General features: G+C 43.2%; 1 protein-coding gene across 7 annotated transcripts; it reads left to right on the top strand.

Moving 5' to 3' along the window:
• The first annotated feature begins 3,199 nt into the window (after positions 1–3,199).
• rfx1a (regulatory factor X, 1a (influences HLA class II expression)) lies at positions 3,200–19,375 on the top strand. Of its 7 annotated transcripts, XM_078161325.1 has the most exons (19): positions 3,200–3,350; positions 5,552–5,932; positions 7,013–7,122; positions 7,207–7,302; positions 8,016–8,113; positions 8,228–8,651; positions 9,318–9,499; positions 10,135–10,254; positions 10,505–10,638; positions 10,815–10,933; positions 11,243–11,349; positions 11,456–11,607; positions 13,458–13,555; positions 14,645–14,794; positions 15,164–15,372; positions 16,716–16,869; positions 16,948–16,993; positions 17,083–17,265; positions 17,907–19,375. In XM_078161325.1, exons 2-18 carry the CDS (start codon positions 5,572–5,574, stop codon positions 17,241–17,243), a joined length of 2,721 nt encoding a protein of 906 aa, XP_078017451.1. In that variant the 5' UTR covers positions 3,200–3,350; positions 5,552–5,571; the 3' UTR covers positions 17,244–17,265; positions 17,907–19,375. The 7 variants fall into 7 exon arrangements, with proteins under 7 accessions (XP_078017451.1, XP_078017454.1, XP_078017453.1 ...); XM_078161328.1 differs by having other exon boundaries at positions 8,228–8,600; positions 9,324–9,499; positions 17,083–19,375; XM_078161327.1 differs by having other exon boundaries at positions 8,228–8,600; positions 17,083–19,375.
• Positions 19,376–19,572: the final 197 nt, after the last annotated feature.

Genomic DNA, 19,572 nt, shown 5'->3' with positions numbered 1-19,572 from the left:
AAAAGAAGAGTTGCACAACAGGTAATTCCTGTCAAAAATAAAAAGATAAAAACCTTTGGCAAACATTGCCTGATCATATGAAATGAACCCTTTACTCAGTTTGCCATTAATTCCCCATTAACAAGATTTACCTGATTCACTGACACCACTACAGGGATATACATTTACATATAGCCCATTGTATCCAACATTGCAATTATTTACATCAGTATTGCCATTTTTAATTCACACGAGACCCTGCATGACTTCTGTATACATCACTTCCCTTTTCTCTTGAAAATTGCTTATTCTGTCATCTCGTTGCCAAAAGGTGAACTGGGAGTACAGAGACAGGACCAGTGACATTTTCAAAGGCAGATAACATAGCAGTCCTATTATGAGTCAGACAAAAATAAAACACATTTTTATCTGTGTATCCACATAGTCAAAGGTCGCTCGTTTAGGAAATTACAATGAGGGATGATGAATCTGTAATTAATGTGACGATAACAAGCAAACAAAATGGCATTTTCGGGAGGGTGTCCACCCTGACTTTCATTAACACGGAGTCACAGAAGTGACCTGAGGAGGTCATGGGAGCAATATGAGAGTGTCATGGTCCATACTTTTTATTAATGTGTGGTTTGGAGTGGCAGTAGCTCAGTCCATAGGGACTTGGGTTAGGAACCGGAGGATCACCTGTTCAAGTCCCCGTCCGGACCAAAATATGGAGCGTGGACTGGTAGCTGGAGAGGTGCCAGTTCACCTCCTGGGCACTGCCGAGGTGCACCTGAGCAAGGCACCGAACCCCCCAACGGCTCAGAGCGCCTGTCATGGGCAGCCCACTCTGACATCTCTCCACTTAGTGCATGTATAGGTCCAGTTTGTGCATGTGTGTGTCTTTCGGACCTGTGTGTAATTGACAGAGTGAAAAATTGAATTTCCCCTCGGGGATTAATAAAGTATATAAATTTTTAAAAAATTAATAATTCTTGGACATATTGTAAAAAAAAGTATATAGATTGGTCCTACTGTATAATTCGTTTTAAGGGTAATTTATCAATAAATTATTTTCAATACTGCAGATGTTGTCATTTACATGTTCTACTGTACGACTGTTGCATACCTATAAAGAAGTGGCTCGGGGGTTATAAAATTGCCAAGAGGTTATCCAGGGCTAGTTGGTAACTGGATTCTTTGCAATATTGGGACTGGAGCTACAAAACCTTGTGAGATGACGTGAAAACGGAACTACAGCCATTTTCAAAATTCATATCTTATTCCTATGGTTAAAGATAGTTCAAAAATATTGGTAGACATAAATAACTCTCTTCCAAATCCAAAATGTAGAGTTATAAAACTCAAATTTGTGATATCATAGGGAATCATAGGGTATAAAGTGTGGAATTACTTCACAGACATTGAACTGACACCTAGAGCATCCAGGAAAATGTCCTGACTATGGAGTGCCCCAGAAATGAGTCCTAAAACCCTGAAATGAGTTAATTTCTGCGCCCCTGGTTCCCTCATCTTAAGGTCAATAGGTTGTTTTAATGGGTTTTTAATTAGATGCCTGAAATAAGGTGGTTAACACAAGCTTAACAGACTTTCATGTTTTGTTCCACGACATAAAATTTGTCTATAAGTACCCCACTCTTGAATTTTTAAGCGTTTATGTGTCTTAAAAAAGGCCGATGCTCACGTCACATCATGTCAAGCATGGCTTTACAGCCTTGCGGTGGTAGGGATGTTAAATCATATGACTGTAGTGTTTGTTTATAGCCTGACGTTAGCTTTTTACTCCAGGTGATTGCATTCAGGCTTCAAAAATCATAAAAATTGTGTTCATTTGTGAAAATTATCTTGCTGAACAAAACATGAAAGTACCATAAATATTAAAACTATCTGCAACAATCTAAAATCAAATGGAAAAATCCCATAGGCCTTTTGATGAGGGAACCAGGCCGAGGCCAACTTCTGCATTAGCCTACAGGGAAAGGTCGTTCCTGGAGCACTCTGTATGGGCACATTTCCTGTTTCAGAACTGAGAACACTACAAGAGAGTTTTACAAGAGCTTTTGGATATAAAAAGGAAAATAAACATTCTGTGGGTCCACAAAATTAGACTCCCATTAATTGTAATTGGGGGAGCCCCCAATTTATACTTGATGACATCACAAGTTTGAGACTGTGGCCCTCTTCTGGCATTTATAGAGAGTAGCTCATGTTCATAAATACTGATTGAACCTTCTGAGGGCATGGAAATAACATGTTGAAATAACTAATTCAGGTGGTGCTCCCGCTTCACTGTGTGTCCAACATATTTGCACCACATCACACCAGTTTTAGCCTCTTTACATTGGCTCACTGTTTGTTTTAGGATTGATTTCAAAATCTTATTGATTACTTTTAAGGCTCTGCATGGCCCGGCTCCAGATTACATTTCAGACCTGTTTGTCCCTCATGAACCTCTGTGTAGTTTGACATCCTCGGGCAGAGGTCTTTTGCTTGTTCCGGTGTTTTGCAATCAGGGCCCCGAGGCTCTGTAAAAACCTGCCCGAGGATATAAGGCTGTGTGAGTCACTGGCTTTGTTAACTTTCTCCTAAAAACCTACAGAAAGCATATCCTGGCTTCATCTGAACTGTCTGTCTATTTTTATTGCTGTCTTATTGATTTCACTTCCCATTTATTATCTTGATTTTAGTTTTGGCCTTCCTTATTTTATCTTTTACTGTTTATGTGTTTAGTCTTATTGTACAGCACTTTGTAACTGTTATAAAAATAAATCTACAATGTAAAGGGTGAAGGCTTAGTTGAACACAAACTGTTTGTAGAATCAAATCACTAGCTGCTATCTCGAGGGCATCCACTGAGTGTGCTTGGTTTCAGTGGAGCCAGATGTACCAGCCAGATGTATCACCACCAAAGACAAACTGTATTGTCTATAGCACCCTGTTTTAAATTTTAAATAGTTACTATGACACTGTCAAATTACTTACTGCAGAATTTTGACAAGCACTAACATGAACCTATTACTCTGACAGGCATAGCATCCGCCTCAGTTGTAAAATGTATGTGTATGATAGACGGGGATGTTACTCAAATGGGCGTGGAAGGCTTTGTAGTAGAAATTCGCTGCTCCTGTCACTTTAAGACAATTTGGCAGCGCTCAGCCAATCAGAGCGAAGAGGGGGGAGGGAAGGGAGCGGGTGGGTAGCAACAGTTGCCCTGGTGAGGACGAAGCGCCATAGCCACGGTAGCCCTGGCGACAAGAACCCAGCAACGAGAATCAACAACAACAACAGCTGAATCCGCCATAAAAATAAAAGAAGACATTTTACCGGTGGGAAATACATACGTGGATACAGAGGTGAAGCTCTTTACATATAGGGAATATTTCATGTCCAATAATGCTTCAGCTGAATTGTGCTATTGCTTTTTCCCCCTTGTTGTTCCAGTAGCCATAACAGGCAACTGCCTCCTAGTGTTAGCTGACGTTAGCCTGCAAGCTAGCCGTCGTATTGATAATCAGCCCTCAGTCTGCGCTTTGAATGGGGTCGTTTCTGCCCGCTACTCATTCGGGTGACACTGAATTGTGCCTGCCATGACGACGCAGCCACAGATGCATACTCAAGCAGGCCGTTGTTATGGCGATGTCAAATGCAAAAGGTACAAAATGGCGGTTGTTGTAGAGACCAGTTAGCTTGCTGCCCGTGTTACCTTGCTAGATAGCTAGCACCAGTGCTGTCACGACAGCCTTGTGCTCGCTCGTGCTTACAGTTAACAAAACGAGTTACCAGTAACGGACACTCGTTTGTTTTTAACGGCAATGAACGGGCGTTCTGTGGCGGTTTGAAACGTTATGTTTTTTCGACAAGCGGCTCTAAACCAAGTCCCTGAGTACATGACGGTTACTACCCAAAAGGGAGCTCACATAAGGATAGCTAAGTTAAAAGTGTAACTATTTAGCTAGCGTATGGGTTAGTGTACAGGAAAGAGCGGGGTTGGAACAATAAACGGCAACTGAAATATCGTTGTCGGTAATGTAAAGTTGAAAGCAGGTGGCGGACATTTAATATTTGAGGGGCGTGGCGAAGGAGGGCGTTTTGCAGGTGCTTTGAGTTCAGTTGAACGTGTTTTTTCACCTATTGACCACACGAAAAACTTTATACGTCTGCAATAAGGCTAAACTGACCATAAACGCCAGGATTAAACATCCTCATCTGGCTTTGCAAACACAGATGTAAGTCACAATAAACTCTTCCTCTGTGCTATCATTTTGCAGTCAGCTAAACAACAATGAACAAAGGCACGTTGCTTCTAACTTAATATCAAGTGTACTGTATCAATTAACCTAAGTTTAATTTAAGGACAGGGTGTACATGTAATTTCCTCGTTAGTGATTGTGACATATCTATTACAACAGAAAGCATAGCAGTGGTAGTGCACAGCAATGTGGTGAGGGATTTCCCAACTTGTGTAATGGGCATAACTGTGTGCTGCCATAGTGTATGATCACATTACAGGTAATGAGACACCGAAATGCTTGTTCCCGTCAATGCTCCTCCCCCACCTCCACATCAGCTGCACCACCAGTAGGTCAGCTACAGTAGTGCTTTCAGAAACAGCCATCTTGCTTATTAATTTGCATCTAGGCAACAAATGAGGATGTGGAAATATTCCCAGTATCCCCTGGACATGAACTGTTGACCACAGATTCATGGTATTAGAAAAAAAAACATCATTTGCATCATGTCTAAGTGTTGGTCATGTCATTTCACAAGTGGAAGCTGTGGTTTGTTTCACTTTGTGATGCTACATTCTCCTAAATAGGAAGTTGTATCTCTCTTATCTTCACAACTTTTGACTAGATATGCCCTGCCCTCGCTCTGTCTGAATGATCATGTAACAGAGTCAGTTATACAGCAGTAATATGTGTATATTAAGTATTATAATTACACAAAATTTGTTTCAGTTGTTACTTGACAGGCTTAGGCCTCCATAGTCAATATGTGGAATATTTCCTTCTTAGTTTCTGTACACCAACGTTCACCTTTGGGGGTACCCCACCTATAAAGGGGTGTAACCCGCCTTGCCTCTCCTCTTTTGCTGCTGTACTCCATGGGAGAGGTAAGTGACATTGCTCTCGTAGTAATTTCCATGTTTTGGTGCTGTTAAGCTGTTTATAAGGTCATTTTTCAGCCTAAACTTATTGTTTAACATGCTAACAAATTCCTGTGTCACTTAATTTGTGTAGGGGCTTGCGTTTATATGGTCATAATTGACAGAGGATTGTGTTTTTGCCTCTTACTGTCAGAGTTGTTAGTGATAAACGGATATCGCCTCCAAAGATATCCACGCTCTAAGCCTCTTCATGTCAACGCAGTGCAGACAACACAGGAGTCCACCGGTTACAATTATACAGTGGCTTGAAAGATCAAATAGCATTGGGCTATTCTAACAAAACAGAACCTGGGAACAGACAGTTTCAGGGTTCATCCTGGAGCATACACAGCATCCCTAATATATCTACCAGAAATGCATTACTAGTCACTTGTTTCTTCTTCCTAGGGTGATTCTCAGCTCTTGTAATGGCCACTTCAGGCTACGTAGGTGAGATCCAGCCAGCAGCCCAACCCCAGGGGGCCGGTGTTACTGTCACACCGGGGCAACCTGACGCCAGCTCTACACCTGCACCTGCCCCTCAGTTTCTGGCTGAGATCCAGACGACTGTGGCCACTCCCACTGTCGTCACACCCACAGGCCAAACTACTCCCACTGATCAAGCCACCTCCATTGCCACTCCGAAGCCTGCAGATGGTAGTCAAGCCCAGTCCACAGCACAGGCCCAGCCTGCTCAGACACAGTATGTGACCGCAGAGATCCAGGGCTCCCCCACACAGTCTGGAAATGCCCAAAGCACTCCTCAGTACATTGTTGTTACAGTCACAGGTAAGGGCTAAACATTACGTACCATTAATGCCGCTGGCACTAATGTAGACCAGCCCATTTTAGGGTAGAACCAGCCCTTTCCTTAATCCATATTCAGGTTGTTACAGATGATATTTTTAAATGTTTTTCATTTTTCAAAAATGGTTTAATACACATTTATTTTAATGAGTCAGATCTGTCTTTATCAGTTTGTAACAACACTGTATGTTCTTAAGGTCAGTTATTTAAGATACTTCATTTTTCTGAATTGTAATTGTAAAACAAAGATGTACTTTCACATGAATGGACACTTGAGTTAACTCACTACACAATTCCTTGCCTTCAATTGACTTTCATGACTAATTGCCATTGCACACCAAGTATGCGTTTTTTAAATCAGTCATCCGATAAAAAATGTTGCGCACAGAAACCTTGCACAGTTTGATGCATTTGTTGTTCTTTTCATTGTGGAAATTCACAATATAAGACAAAATTGAAAGACACATCTGTTCCCCACTGTCAACTAAAGTTGCCTCCGACCTGTTGTGAGTAGGCTGTCTGAGTTAGGAAATGTTACTGTGCGCTCTGTTCCGCTCTCTTGTTGCGGTTATAAGAGTCCCACAGGTTATGTCACATTTAGTCTCGCTCACCAGACCTTTCTCAAGAAAAGAAAGGTCTGGCTGGGCCGACTCTCACTGTGAGATTGGAGAAAAAAACGCCCCAGCTGCTTGTACTTCTTTCAACCAATCCCAGTTGTTCTTGGCGGTGCCACAGCAACGGTGCGCTTGCAAAAATATTGCCAGGGGGAAACAGGTTTTGGTGTAACACGCCCACAAAAATATCACCTACAGGACGCGAACCATGGCAGAAAAATGGCTACATCCCCGCAAGATCAAACACCGCAAAAGTTAGTAAAGGACGTGTTGAAAACGGTTGAAAACTGCTACACAACCGGAGGTGGTAGGGCGGGACTTCAGTGGGTGTCTCGTTCCGCCCAATGAGAGGCTGATCTCTGCAGCAAACTTCCGCCCACTCAGACTATGTTACATTTGGTGTGCAGTGGCCTTAAATTTGAGAATGATGCCAATCTTTGTCCCTCAGAGGGCTCCCTTCACTCAAGTGACAGCGTATCGGACTCTAGCCCCCCTCCAGCTGTGGTGCAGACAGGAGTTCCGACACAGGTTGTTCAGCAGGTGCAGACGGCTCAACAGGTAAAGTATGCACCCACCCACAAACACCACATGAAGTTAATGTTTCCTTGACAGTTAAAACATACAGTATCCATATCTTTGCAGAGGTCCGTGGTGCAGGCCACCTCTCAGATAGCTAAGACTGAGCCAGGCACCCAGCTGAGTGTCACCAGTCTACAGCCTGTTCATATCAGCCAGGAGGTAAGTCAACACACTGTAACATAGTTCATCACAGGCGGTCAAATATGATGTCTGACAATCATGTGTGCTGCCACTGACCAACACACCTATTTGTGGAAAACAAACATACACACAAGTCATCACAGCACAATGACAACCAAACTTTCCAACTGCCTTACATTGTGTCACAGTATTAGCCAACTAATCACATCTTTGGTCAAAACTACCACTGCTGGCTTCCAGTTCTTCCCCATTGAGGTGACAACGTTAGTCAGGGATAAGAATCTAGAAGAATGCCAGCTGCAACATGAGATAGGGCAGCCAGAGTGCCAGGTCTGGGCATCAGCAGACAACATAAGAGACTGCTGCGGCAAGCCCATCTACCTCTGTTTGGACCTCTGTCAGTATAACCAATCACTTCAGTCGCTCGCTGTGCCTGCCCACCCTCCAGTCACAAGCTCAGGCCCTGAGCAGCCACCACTGCAGGCTACAACTATGGATTTACAAGTAGGTCAGGGACACAAGGGTGACTGCTGCTATATAGTTAAGGGAACAGAGAGTCTATCTGTAGCTAAGAAATGCATATGTTATCATTCAAAAGACACTACATGACAGATGATCTTAGGAGATGATACAGTTGATATGGTCTAACTAGGCAGGCAGGGATTTATTGGATTTGTGTGTGTGTGTGCGCGTGTGTGTGTGTGTGTGTGTGTGTGTGTGTGTCTCGTTAGGTCCAGCAGCAACTCACATCAGTGCCAGTGCAACATGTGTACACCAATCAAGTGCAGTATGTGGAAGGAGGAGACAACAACTACACCACCAGCACCATGTGAGAATAAAACCGTCATTTTCTAACACCAGACAGAACTTTTTCCTTTCTACAGTTTATTTTCTCCAACAGTTTGCTTTGGTTCTAACGCATTGTGTTATGTCTTTCATCCAGCCGTTCCAGCACCTTTCCTTACACTGACACACCTCTGTACACCCAGACCACAGCTGCCCAGTATTACGAAGGGCAGCCAACTTCAGGCTCACAGCCCTCCACCCCTGGCACACCTCTAACCGTCTCCGTAACTGCTGGCACAACGGGGGGGGTGTCCATGTTTGTTGCCCAGCCCACCAGTGCAGCAGGGGGAGGGGCCACAGTGGTGACCACAGGTGGTACCACCAATGGGGCAGGGGAAGGGGCAGGCACCAACGGTGGCGCAGCAGGCAGCTATGTGATCCAGGGGGGTTACATGCTGGGCAGCAGCAGCGGAGGGGCAGCTGGCAACAGTCAGAACTACTCACACACCGCCCGCGCCTCCCCAGCCACTGTGAGTATTACAGAGGGCGAGGAGAGTAGCGTGCCGTCGGCAGACAAGAAGGTATGCAGAGGCGCCAAGCGCAGGAATTTCTTCTCGTTTTGTTCTCATCCACACAACCCCTTTGGTGGCGCACACTGATGACGTCATAGTTTTGTCCAGTGGAAAGCACAATTAAAAATGTGGAGATTCACGGCCAGAAAATACAGCACTTTGAGTACTGATCCTTATAAAACTCATTATAGCATAAGGTATTTTTAACTGTGGTTTCCACCTGAGAGAAAACAAAACCATGGCCTCATCATTTTCATATCATTACAGTGCATGTGACGAGGGGCATTTTTATTGTTCATCCCAAATTCATCCTATTGAACCCCATATGATAATGGTAACCAACCTACCCGTTTGGCAAACATCCCATCAGTATTGCAAGTCATTAATTCATTGCATACCAAAGTTGTATGCCACGGCACGCAAACAAACGTATTTGTGTTTTCATTCCCAAATGATCGACAGGCTGTATATGTGAATGGATTTGTTTGTGTTTCTATAATTTATTGATTAAAAAAAAAATGTGTGCATGTACTAACTGAAAAATGTGGTGTTTGCAATTAAGTGAACATATTTTTTTGTGTGTATACTGTATGTTGAGGTGTGTGATTCCGGCTTGTATCTATTGGCTTTGCTAACTGCACCAGCTATTTTCTTTTTTCATTGCCTGCGTGTCAGGTACAGTGGTTGCTGGACAACTATGAGACAGCTGAAGGAGTGAGTCTGCCACGTTCCACCCTCTACTGCCATTATCTGCTGCACTGCCAGGAGCAGAAACTAGAGCCTGTTAATGCTGCCTCTTTTGGAAAACTCATCAGATCTGTGTTCATGGGGCTACGCACACGGCGCCTGGGCACACGGTAAGACGAGTCATCAATAGCGGTGCACTACAGCTACATGACAGGATTGTATATCGACACAGTTGTTTTCAAATGTATTTTTATGAATATAAGATATGACCATGACATCACACAAAGAGCTGGCAAACAGAAAGACACAACACTTTCTCCCACAGAGCGATGCACATCAGCAGCACAGACACCCTCTTTATACACACAGTATTGTCCATATAGGTCCCAATTAGTGAACACCCAGGCACAGTTTCTTACAGGGGAACAATGGAGATGTTTCTAGGAAAATCTATAGAGCCCTTCGGAGCAGAGCAAAACGTTTGCCCAGTGTAGAAAGAAATGTGGGTAGAGATGAAGACAGACAGCATGTGTGTGGGTGAGTGAGTTTGATGAAGGAGGGGAGAGCCTGCAAGTGAGATTGACTTTTTGGAAATGTTTGGTAATATGGGTTTAATTAAACAATAACATATGTTTAGTTAGGGTATTATATGAAATGAAAGATATATATTTTTTACCACAAGTTTATACAGACAACATAAACCCTCTCTTCTACTTGTTTTCTCCTTTATAGATTTACTATGAGAGACAGATTTGCCAACACATGTACAATTTTATGTAAAAAACATGTCATCTGCTCCTGACAGGGGTAACTCTAAATACCACTACTACGGACTGAGGATCAAGGCAGGCTCTTCTCTTCTCCGTCTGATGGAAGATCAGCAACATCTGGCCATGAGGCAGCAGCCTTTCTCACAGAAGCAGAGGTACACACACGAACATCCCCACACACACACACACCTAATATTTGTCATTACACCACTGTAACACATTAAGCTTGAACTGAACTGACTTTTATTTTCCCTCACTTGTATATAGAAACTGTATGTAAGTGATATATAAAACTGCTATATAAGACAGAATTGCCGGTTGGGCCCTCTTTTTATTCATCGTCTTTGTGTCAAACTGAATGTTTCATCTATGTTATCCTGTCTATTTTATGTCTGTTCCTATCAGGTTGAAGCCTGTGCATAAAGTAGAGGGCATGACTAATGGCACAGCAGCAGGAGCAGGTCAGCAGCAGCAACAGCAGCAGGGGTCAGGGCAGGTGGACATCAGCACCCAGGTTCAGCAGTACCAGCAGTTCCTAGGTGAGACTAGTGAACAAATACCTACAGGTTTAAAAGTGATGCTGAAGGATCTGCCAAAAAGATTTATGAGTCTGATGGTATTATTGTGAAAATACAATATACAATATTATTTACAGGTAATGTAATCTGCATTTAGTGTGATTTCTCGCTGACTATCCAGTGTCCTTGTGTTCCAGATGCATCCAGAGCTCTCCCAGAGTTCCCAGACATCGACCTCCAGGGGAAGTCTCTGCCAGAGGGAATTGAGCTTGAGCATATAAAGAGCTTTCAGCTGCTGTACAGAGAACACTGTGAGGTAACCGACTGCAAGGATCAGTTTGCTGGCAGGCACCCATTCAGTATTTATGAGGTTCCCTTTTCTATCTAGTTGTTAGTGGGACACTGGAAGACTGCTTTAAATAAAAGTACTTGCTGAGTATAGAATAGGACAATACTAACTGAAAAATGAAAAGACATGTTAGACAGCTGAGGGAAAAGATGGGATCAGAAGAAGTCAAACCAACATTAGAGAGTAAAATCCATTATTTAGATAATGTCCTTGTTTTCCTCTCTTTGTTTCTGTTCAATTGTTGATAAGTCAGATGTTCTCTCTGTGTTCTGTCAGGCCATACTAGATGTGATGGTCAACCTGCAGTTTACCCTGGTGGAAACTCTGTGGAAGACCTTCTGGAGGTTCAGCCAGAGTCAGGCTGGAGATGCCACGTTGGCTGTGTGAGTGGTCGAGATTTGATATTCAAAATTCAGTCAGAAAATTCTCTGTTTGCAATAACAGCACTATTTTGTAGTAGTTAAAACTGGCGTGTGTGTGTGTTGGCAGTCATGATGAGTCAGAGAAGCGCCTCCCTAAGTCCTGCTTGGTGTTGCTGTGCAAGTATGATCCGGTGCTGCGCTGGAGCCGGGACTGTGACAACAGCCTGTACCAGGGCCTGGTGGAGATCCTCATCCCTGATGTCCTCAGGCCCATCCCCAGTAAGACTGTACAAGAAATATGATTAAGCAGGAAAGCAGAGAGTGATATGTGCATAAGAAAATATATATAAAAAACACTGAACAAAAAAGTAAATGCAAAATAATTTTTTGGGGGTCTTGTGTGAGCAAGGGTAAAATGGAGCATTAGATGGACTATTGGTTTGGCATGAAGTCAGCAATGATGAAGGCATTGGGCTGGAAAGTTGTGGTGAAGAATGAGCTGAGGCAGAAGGCAAAGCTTTCCATTTATCAGTCCATCTACATTCTCAACCCTCACCTGTAGTCATGAGCCTTGGGTAGTGTCTGAAAGAATGTGGATACAAGCGGCTGAAATGAGTTTCCTCTGTAGGGTGGCTGAGCTCAGCCGTAGGCTTTTGCTAATAACATTAGCATGTTGTATTTGTTTGGAAAACATGTTCAGTATAAGACAGTTGTTTTGTCAGTGAACCTTGTGAGTTGTGATGGAGCCAAATTCTGTAGTCACCTTTATTAAATGTTGCTATTGTCCCTGGTTTTATATGAGAAGAGGAAAAGATCACTAGTTGCTAGGCTAAATTATACAATGTAAAATGCCATAGGCTTGTGCTAAAAACATTAGCATGTTGTATTTGTGGGGAAAATGTGTCCAGATAAGACAAGTGCTTTGTGAGCGCTGTGAGTAATAGTGAAGCTGATTTGTGTACTTGTGTTTGAAATTGTCTCTATTAAAGTCATGTTAAATGTGTGTTTTGAATCAACTAAACTTCACAGCACTCCACAGGAACCTCGCCACAAACTAATGTTTTGGAGGTGTTACTGCAGAGTGACACAGACACACCACCGCACAAGTATTAATGCTCACAACAGTGTAGTTGACATGGCGAAGGGTCTGCCTCTTTAGAGATAGGTGAGCAGCTCATACATCCACAGGGAGCTTGGAAAAGAGCTGCCTCTCCTTCGTGTTGAAAGGAGCCAGATGAGGTGGTTTGGGCATCTTATCAGGGTGTTAAGGGTGTAAAGAGGTGTTCTGGGCACGTCCAACTGGTAGAAGGCCCTGTGACAGACCCAGAACATGCTAATTATATATCTTATCTGGCCTGGGAACACTTTAGGATCCCCCAGGAGGAGCTGGAAAGCGTTGCTGGGGGAGAGAGACATCTAGAGCACCTTGCTCAGCCTGCTGCCCCCACAACCCGGCCCTTTTTTTAGATTTAAAATGTGCCCATTTACTCTAAAATAATTACAGTTGCCATTAAAGCCACTTTATCCATACCTACATTATATGCCCATGCAGATTAAGAGCTATTTTTTAACCTCAGTGCCAAATTGAACTATTTAGAATGAGCCTATGACAACATCAGCCTGCTCGATATTTCACAAACAATCCCACATTTCTGTGAAAAACTGTCTTTTCTTGGCGAAACATTTGGATTGGTGAACTGGCTCTGTAGTAAGAGAGCACAAAGCTTTTCCTTGTTTCACGCCTACTGCTCCGCTGTGGAAACTGACTCACTGGTGTTTAGACTGATTTCTTTTGGTTTCAATTTTAGTCAGACTTTGAATTTAACTATTTTTGACACAGCTATGAGAAAGGGTCTTTCTTTGCACTCTGCTGCATTGCTGCCACAGAAATATTTTCCGGGGCTTTAGGTTGTTGTCTTCCATGTAAATTGGAATCACATTGGAAATCTGATCATGCATTTACAGTACACGGCTAAGAAATCTGTTTCTTTGGCAGAAACTTAGCTATGTTCACCAGTTGTTTGATAGTCCTTTATCCTGGTACATTGTCAGGGATAAGAAAATAATAACATAATCTCAAGTGACCAATACTAAAGTCTCTCATCCCTTTTTTCCCTTGCGGCTTCCAGGTGCCTTAACTCAAGCCATCCGCAATTTTGCCAAGAGCCTGGAGAGCTGGCTGACCAATGCCATGATGAACATCCCGGAGGAAATGGTCCGCATCAAGGTACACTCCCCTTGGATTAACTTGCAGTTGGTGGAAAAACATGTGTTCTGAGCCATGGAGGAAGCTTTGTAGGCTTGCAGGATCAGATATTATACAATCATACTTTTCTGCAAGCTTAGAAATTGTTTGGTTTAATACTTTGAATGTACTGCAAAACTAAAACCCATTTTCCTTTGTGGGACTTTTCCTTGCTGTGGTGGTGTGAACAGAGAAACAGTTCACACCAAAGTCAATTACCTGTAATGCTATTTATCAGTCTAGACTGTTTTGGTGTGAGTTGTCCAGTGTTTGATATACCGGCTGTAGAGGTGTCTGCCTTCGCTCCAGTATAATGAAACCAGATGGCACTCGGCTTTTGGTGCTCAAAGTACCAAGACCTTACATTTGAAAAACTCAACAGCGAAGTCTCTTCCCAGAAATCCTGACCTGGTTACACAAGATAAACCACAGACCATCTCATCAGCAGTTTCATGTAGGCACTACTTTCTTTCTTGCGAACCACACCCACCAACTGTATCACTGTGCAGAAGGAAGTTGGCATCTGCTCATGGACGGGAGGCTCATGCTCGTTACAGAGCTGGATTGAAGCATTAATGGCGTCCTCCTCGGCTGAGCTGTAAGGTTATCTAGCTCAGTGGTGCTAGGTGAGCTAGCAGTAGATGCACGCTACCTACTGCTTGGTGATACTGTTGGTGGGTATAGTTCAGTAGAAATAAAATAGTTCCCACATTAAACTGCTCACAACAAGGTCTGTGGATTATCTTGAGTAACCAGGTCATGATTCCTGCAAAGAGACATTGCTGTTTAGTTTTTCTTTGAGCACCACAAGCTGAGTGCCATCTAGATTCATTATATTCAAGAGAAGGCAGACATCTCTACAGCTGATATCTCCAACACCATCTAGATTGATAAATAGCACCACAGGTTTTTTATTTTGGGGTGAACTGTCCCCTTAAGGCCAAGGCCAGAGCTGAATGTACACTGCTCTGTAACAGGAGGTCACTTGTAGAGATATTTGTATGTATGCATGCCTTTATGTAAAATACATTTTTGATGTCCTGTCATCCTTCTCTCCTTGTGGTCTCTCAGGTAACATCAGCCAATGCATTTGCCCAGACACTGCGTCGCTACACTAGTCTGAATCACCTCGCCCAGGCAGCCCGCGCTGTCCTCCAGAACACGGCCCAGATCAACCAGATGCTCTCCGACCTCAACCGTGTTGACTTTGCTAACGTCCAGGTTGGTTTAGTCTTTGAACACTGGCACCACTCGCAAATTTCAGTCTTTGCGGCTTAATCTTGCATGGGTTATAGTTTTGTGCATATGCAACGATTTCTGCTGTAGCTTGTGGTTTTGACGAGGTTTCATGTGTGTTAGTTATTCAGTCTTATCTGCAAATTTCCTACCCAGGAAATGTAAACCAAACCCTCATTCTTTTTCTCAGAAGCTCATTGTCTTTCTCCTCCAGTGTACAGCACGTGGTTCGATTCAGAGCCATGAACTTGGTGGTGATTTAGTGTCTTGCTCTAAGACAAGCTGGCAGAGAATGTCCTCTGCTGGTACTGCCTCTTACTGACACGTTGCCCCCGTCCTGTCCACCCTTTGCAGGAGCAGGCTTCATGGGTGTGCCGGTGTGAGGACCGTGTTGTCCAGCGGCTGGAGCAGGACTTCAAGCTGACCCTCCAGCAGCAGAACTCCCTGGAGCAGTGGGCCGCATGGCTGGATGGTGTGGTCTCCCAGGTCCTAAAGCCCTACCAGCAGAGCCCTGCCTTCCCCAAGGCCGCCAAGCTTTTCCTACTCAAGTGGTCTTTTTACAGGTGTGATGGGAGACATTTGGACATTCCCTTTTTACGTTGTTGTCTTTGTCGAGGCTGTGAGATTTAGCTACAAACTTTTGTTGCTCAGTAAATGAGCCCATTCTATGCTCTGATAGTGAATCACTGTTGAGTGTGAATGCACAGTTGTGATGCATGTTTAGCTTTGAAGTCATGGCTGGTAAAGAACAATGTCAAAAAATTCAAAAAACAGAACAGTAGAAATTTGTTATCTTGCATCAGTGTGATGAAAACCTGATCACAAGTAACAAGATAGCATCTCAGCTGTCGTGAAGTGAATCATGAGGTCATCAAGGAACTAAAGCCACAAGCAAAGATTCAAAGACGATAAAATCAATTTAATAAACTAGGAAACACTGTGAAAGAGCCAGATGTCAGATCAGTCTATAAAAAGAGCAGAGTAATAAACTGACCAGCACTCACTTTCAAGTTGCTTTTATTTCAGTTGTGTAGATTACTATGTCCGTTCACTCAGATATTATTTAACAGGTGGCAGAATTTGCTTTCTAAAGGGTACTTCACCCAAAAAAATCATCACTTGTATATCGATTATTCACGCCATGTTACACTGAATTCATTAGGAGAACTTTAATTTTCTTACATGCCCACATGGTGAACGAAGAATCCAAAAACTGAGAAAATTCTTGATGAATTGGAGTAAAGGGGGGGGCACATGTAACGACAGCAAAGCATCCATCCATCAACTCATGCAGTATAATCCATGTTTCATTTATCCAGTCGATCAGTACTTCCCAAACACATGCATTCTCACTATAACTGTAATATTTAAAAAACTTCAGCATAAACAGTCTCACATACGGTCGAGTAGCACGCCTGGGCAAGCGTGTGCTTGAGCTCTTTTCATGCTCTCAGTTAAGCAGAGCTCAAACACGCTTGTCCAGGCGTGCTACTCGTCGATACGTGAGACTGTTTATGCAAAAGTGTTTTAAAAATGTCAGTGTAAGTGAAAATGCGTGTGTTTGGGAAGTATTGAGCATTCAGCTGGATAAATGAGACTTGGATTATACTGCGTGTGTTGTGTGAGAGTTTGTAAAAGGTTGTTTTGATATGGTTTTGCTGTCGTTAATGCACAAAAGATCATCGGGAGGGGGATGTATTCCTTTAATGAATAATGAACTTGATGCGAAACTGTATTAGTGAATCTCTATTAGTTGAGAACTCAACATAGAGTTTACTAATCCTTTTACCTCTGTCATAGTGAAACACTAAACAGTACTTCCTGTTTACGGTCAAGAATAAGAAGTGTTACAGTTTCGGTATACATGTTTACTGATTGCTTAATTCTCACCGTCTCTGCTCCGCAGTTCCATGGTGATCAGGGACCTGACCCTGAGGAGTGCGGCCAGTTTTGGTTCCTTTCACCTGATCCGCCTGCTGTACGATGAGTACATGTACTACCTGATAGAGCACAGAGTGGCCCAGGCCAAAGGAGAGACCCCCATTGCTGTCATGGGAGAGGTACCAAAGCACACACACATAGATGAACGAAATCATAGGAGATATATTCACTGTACTAACACATCCTTCTCTTCTTAGTTTGCCAGTTTAGGCCGGGGTTTAAACCAGCTGGATCCTGACAAAGGTACACTCTGGGCTCTGTTTCTCAAACTAACTTCATTCATGTTTCAAGCATTGTTTCTGACTACCCCCTTTACACCTCATCTCTACCAGAAGAGGAAGAGGAAGAAGAGGAGGAGAGCGACGAGGAAGGTCAGGAGCTGTCCCTTCCCTCGGACGCTGCCGTGCTGGGAGACGAATCTCTGGAGCCGCCTGCCAAGCTGGCCAGAATGGACCAGAGAGTCCTCTTCACAACCGGATCAGCTGACAACTAACCACAGAGTAACACTACTAGACGTGGGTTGATTATATCGATTATGCACACACACACAAACACACACACAGATGTACAAAGAACACTAATTTATACACTCGACACATGTATATAGATCTTGTAAATGTGTGTGCGCACACTGTCGCTGCATACTGTAACTGTCCCACCTGTTGACAGGCACACACAGTCGAAACATTGAGTACTGCTGCAGAAGGATGTGGCTTGAAACCCCCCCGAGAGAAACACAGAGCATTTTAACCCTCAGTTGTATTGATCTGTAAAAAAAAAAAGAAGCCAGGCATGTTATTTTCTTTCTTTTTGTCATTGCATTGCAACCTGTAGCCTTGCTGTCTCCTCGAAACTTCAGCTCACCCTCGATCCTCCTAAAACTGTCACTGCCGTATCAAAGTGGTCTTGAAAATACTGTGATGTGTGTGCGTGTGTGTGTGTGTGTGCGTGCATGTGTGTGAGGTAACTTCAACAGGACGAGGGTGCAAAGTGGACCTTCAGCAGTAAACAGTTGCTGATTTAGTTGTCACTAATTCATTGTAGGAAACTGTCGTTAAGAGGGGGAGAGACATTTGTGAGAGACAGCAGGCGGTTGGGATTTTTGTGTGGGTTTGTCTTATTTGTGTGTGTGTGTGTGTTTTCTGTCTGAACACAGGGGGTCACACCGCTCTGCTGTTACTCCTGGAGGCTGACCGAACATGCTTTTTTTCCCCATGATGGCGTGCGTACAAGTGTGTGTGTGTGTGTGTGTGTGTGTGTGTCTGGTTGTGTGCTTGTGAGTCATGCCAAGTGTTGACTGTTTTCCTCTTGTAGATATTTTGTAAGGCATTCAGGTTTTGATTTTGGGAGACGTGTGTAGCTTTCCCGTTTTATTGGATTCGCCTGTTAAGAAAACGTTCTTGTGTTCTTGGAGTGCCTGTCGCAGCTGCTATACACACTTGTAAAGATAAAGCTACGGCTGTGGAATTGGGGCTCCCGTTAGTTGCTGCAAAAAATCCTCTCTCTTTTATTGAACATCTGGTTCCACGAGGGAGGTACTGTATGTGTCATATTTTTATGTTCAAAGTGCTTCATTCCCGTCCATCCAATCCTCTGTGGCCTCATTTTTCCTTTGACGTCATTTTCTCGCCTTATTTCAGTATATTTTTTCATGTGTGTGCCAAACCTGTTTGCTTTGATCCCATTGTCTTTAAATTATCTATGTTTTAAGGAGGACTGTGCCTGAGTAAGAACGGTGATATACTTATATTCTACTGTATATTTATCCACTATTTTGAATTTCGTTGTCACTAAGTGAACCTCTTGTGCAGTGTATGGTGCTGTGTTGTCACACATTGTAAGCAACCTTTGTGTGCATTATTGATTTGTGATTGTACGTTCGGTTACCAATCCTAATATCATATCTGATGACTTTTCCACAAACAGGCTAAGGCCCTGCCTCTTTGCACATACTGACTATTGTCTTTAAAAGCTCCGACAAAGTTATCTGAAATGTTTCTCATTTTCTTTGAAGTCTTAGGTGTGTTTTGTAACGGTGGGGGTGCAGGTGTCAGATTTCGTGTGAACATCTCCTGCTCACCGCTGCGTGGTGAGAGGTGAGATGGCTCTTTCTGCACAGTCCTCCACCGACACTCATCTTCCTCCACTGTGCTTTCATCTCACTGCATTTCCGCCCTCCTGCCAATGGCTTTGTTTTGCTTCAGACATCCATATTCTTAAACACTGTTCGTCAAGATTGGTTGTTGTAGACATGTCATTTTTTGGATTTTTTGAATACAAAGTCTTTAAATAGCTGCGATGCACACGTTTTCAACAAGCATCGCCAGCCCTCAAACCAGCACATCATCCTTTACATGGAGTCTAACGCTACCACAGCTGAGTACATATCACTCCAGTCTTTTACAGCATATAGAATGGCCATTGTTTTCCCAGTAAGAAAAAATGTTTAGTCATTTTTATAGTGCATTGTTTCTTATGTACAAAACAAATTGAGAAAAAAGATGTTCAGTGGCAGTGTTTTATGAATTTGGTCTGCTATAAGTATGACTGTGCCTTTGGAGGTGGTAGAATGCAATTCAGATGTTTTTAATTTTAAAGATATAAATTAAAGAATTTTTAAAATTGCACTCTCGTAGACGTGTTTGTTTTCAACAGTGCAGTCACACAACTCAGCACATCAGTGTTCCTAATCATTGTGGCAAATAGATAGACAGGGTGTGGGTCTGACGTGCAGCCGCAGTCTGACTAAATCTGACACTTTGGTTTAACAAACAGACTTTCTGGCTCGTACCCGCACACAAACATACACACTTGTCTGTTAT

The sequence above is a fragment of the Epinephelus lanceolatus genome, chromosome 18 (genome assembly GCF_041903045.1).
Source record: "Epinephelus lanceolatus isolate andai-2023 chromosome 18, ASM4190304v1, whole genome shotgun sequence".
NCBI lineage: Eukaryota > Metazoa > Chordata > Actinopteri > Perciformes > Serranidae > Epinephelus > Epinephelus lanceolatus.
Note: the sequence above shows the minus strand (reverse complement) of the source record. Positions and strands in the feature narration are given on the sequence as shown.

Excerpts from the sequence above, each read along its gene's own strand:
- rfx1a (XM_078161325.1), top strand. The coding sequence starts at position 5,572 with ATGGCCACTTCAGGCTACGTAGGTGAGATCCAGCCAGCAGCCCAACCC. Across the intron at positions 7,303-8,015 it reads CTGTTCATATCAGCCAGGAG|GTCCAGCAGCAACTCACATC; the intron begins GTAAGTCAACAC and ends GTGTCTCGTTAG. Across the intron at positions 14,795-15,163 it reads TTGACTTTGCTAACGTCCAG|GAGCAGGCTTCATGGGTGTG; the intron begins GTTGGTTTAGTC and ends CACCCTTTGCAG.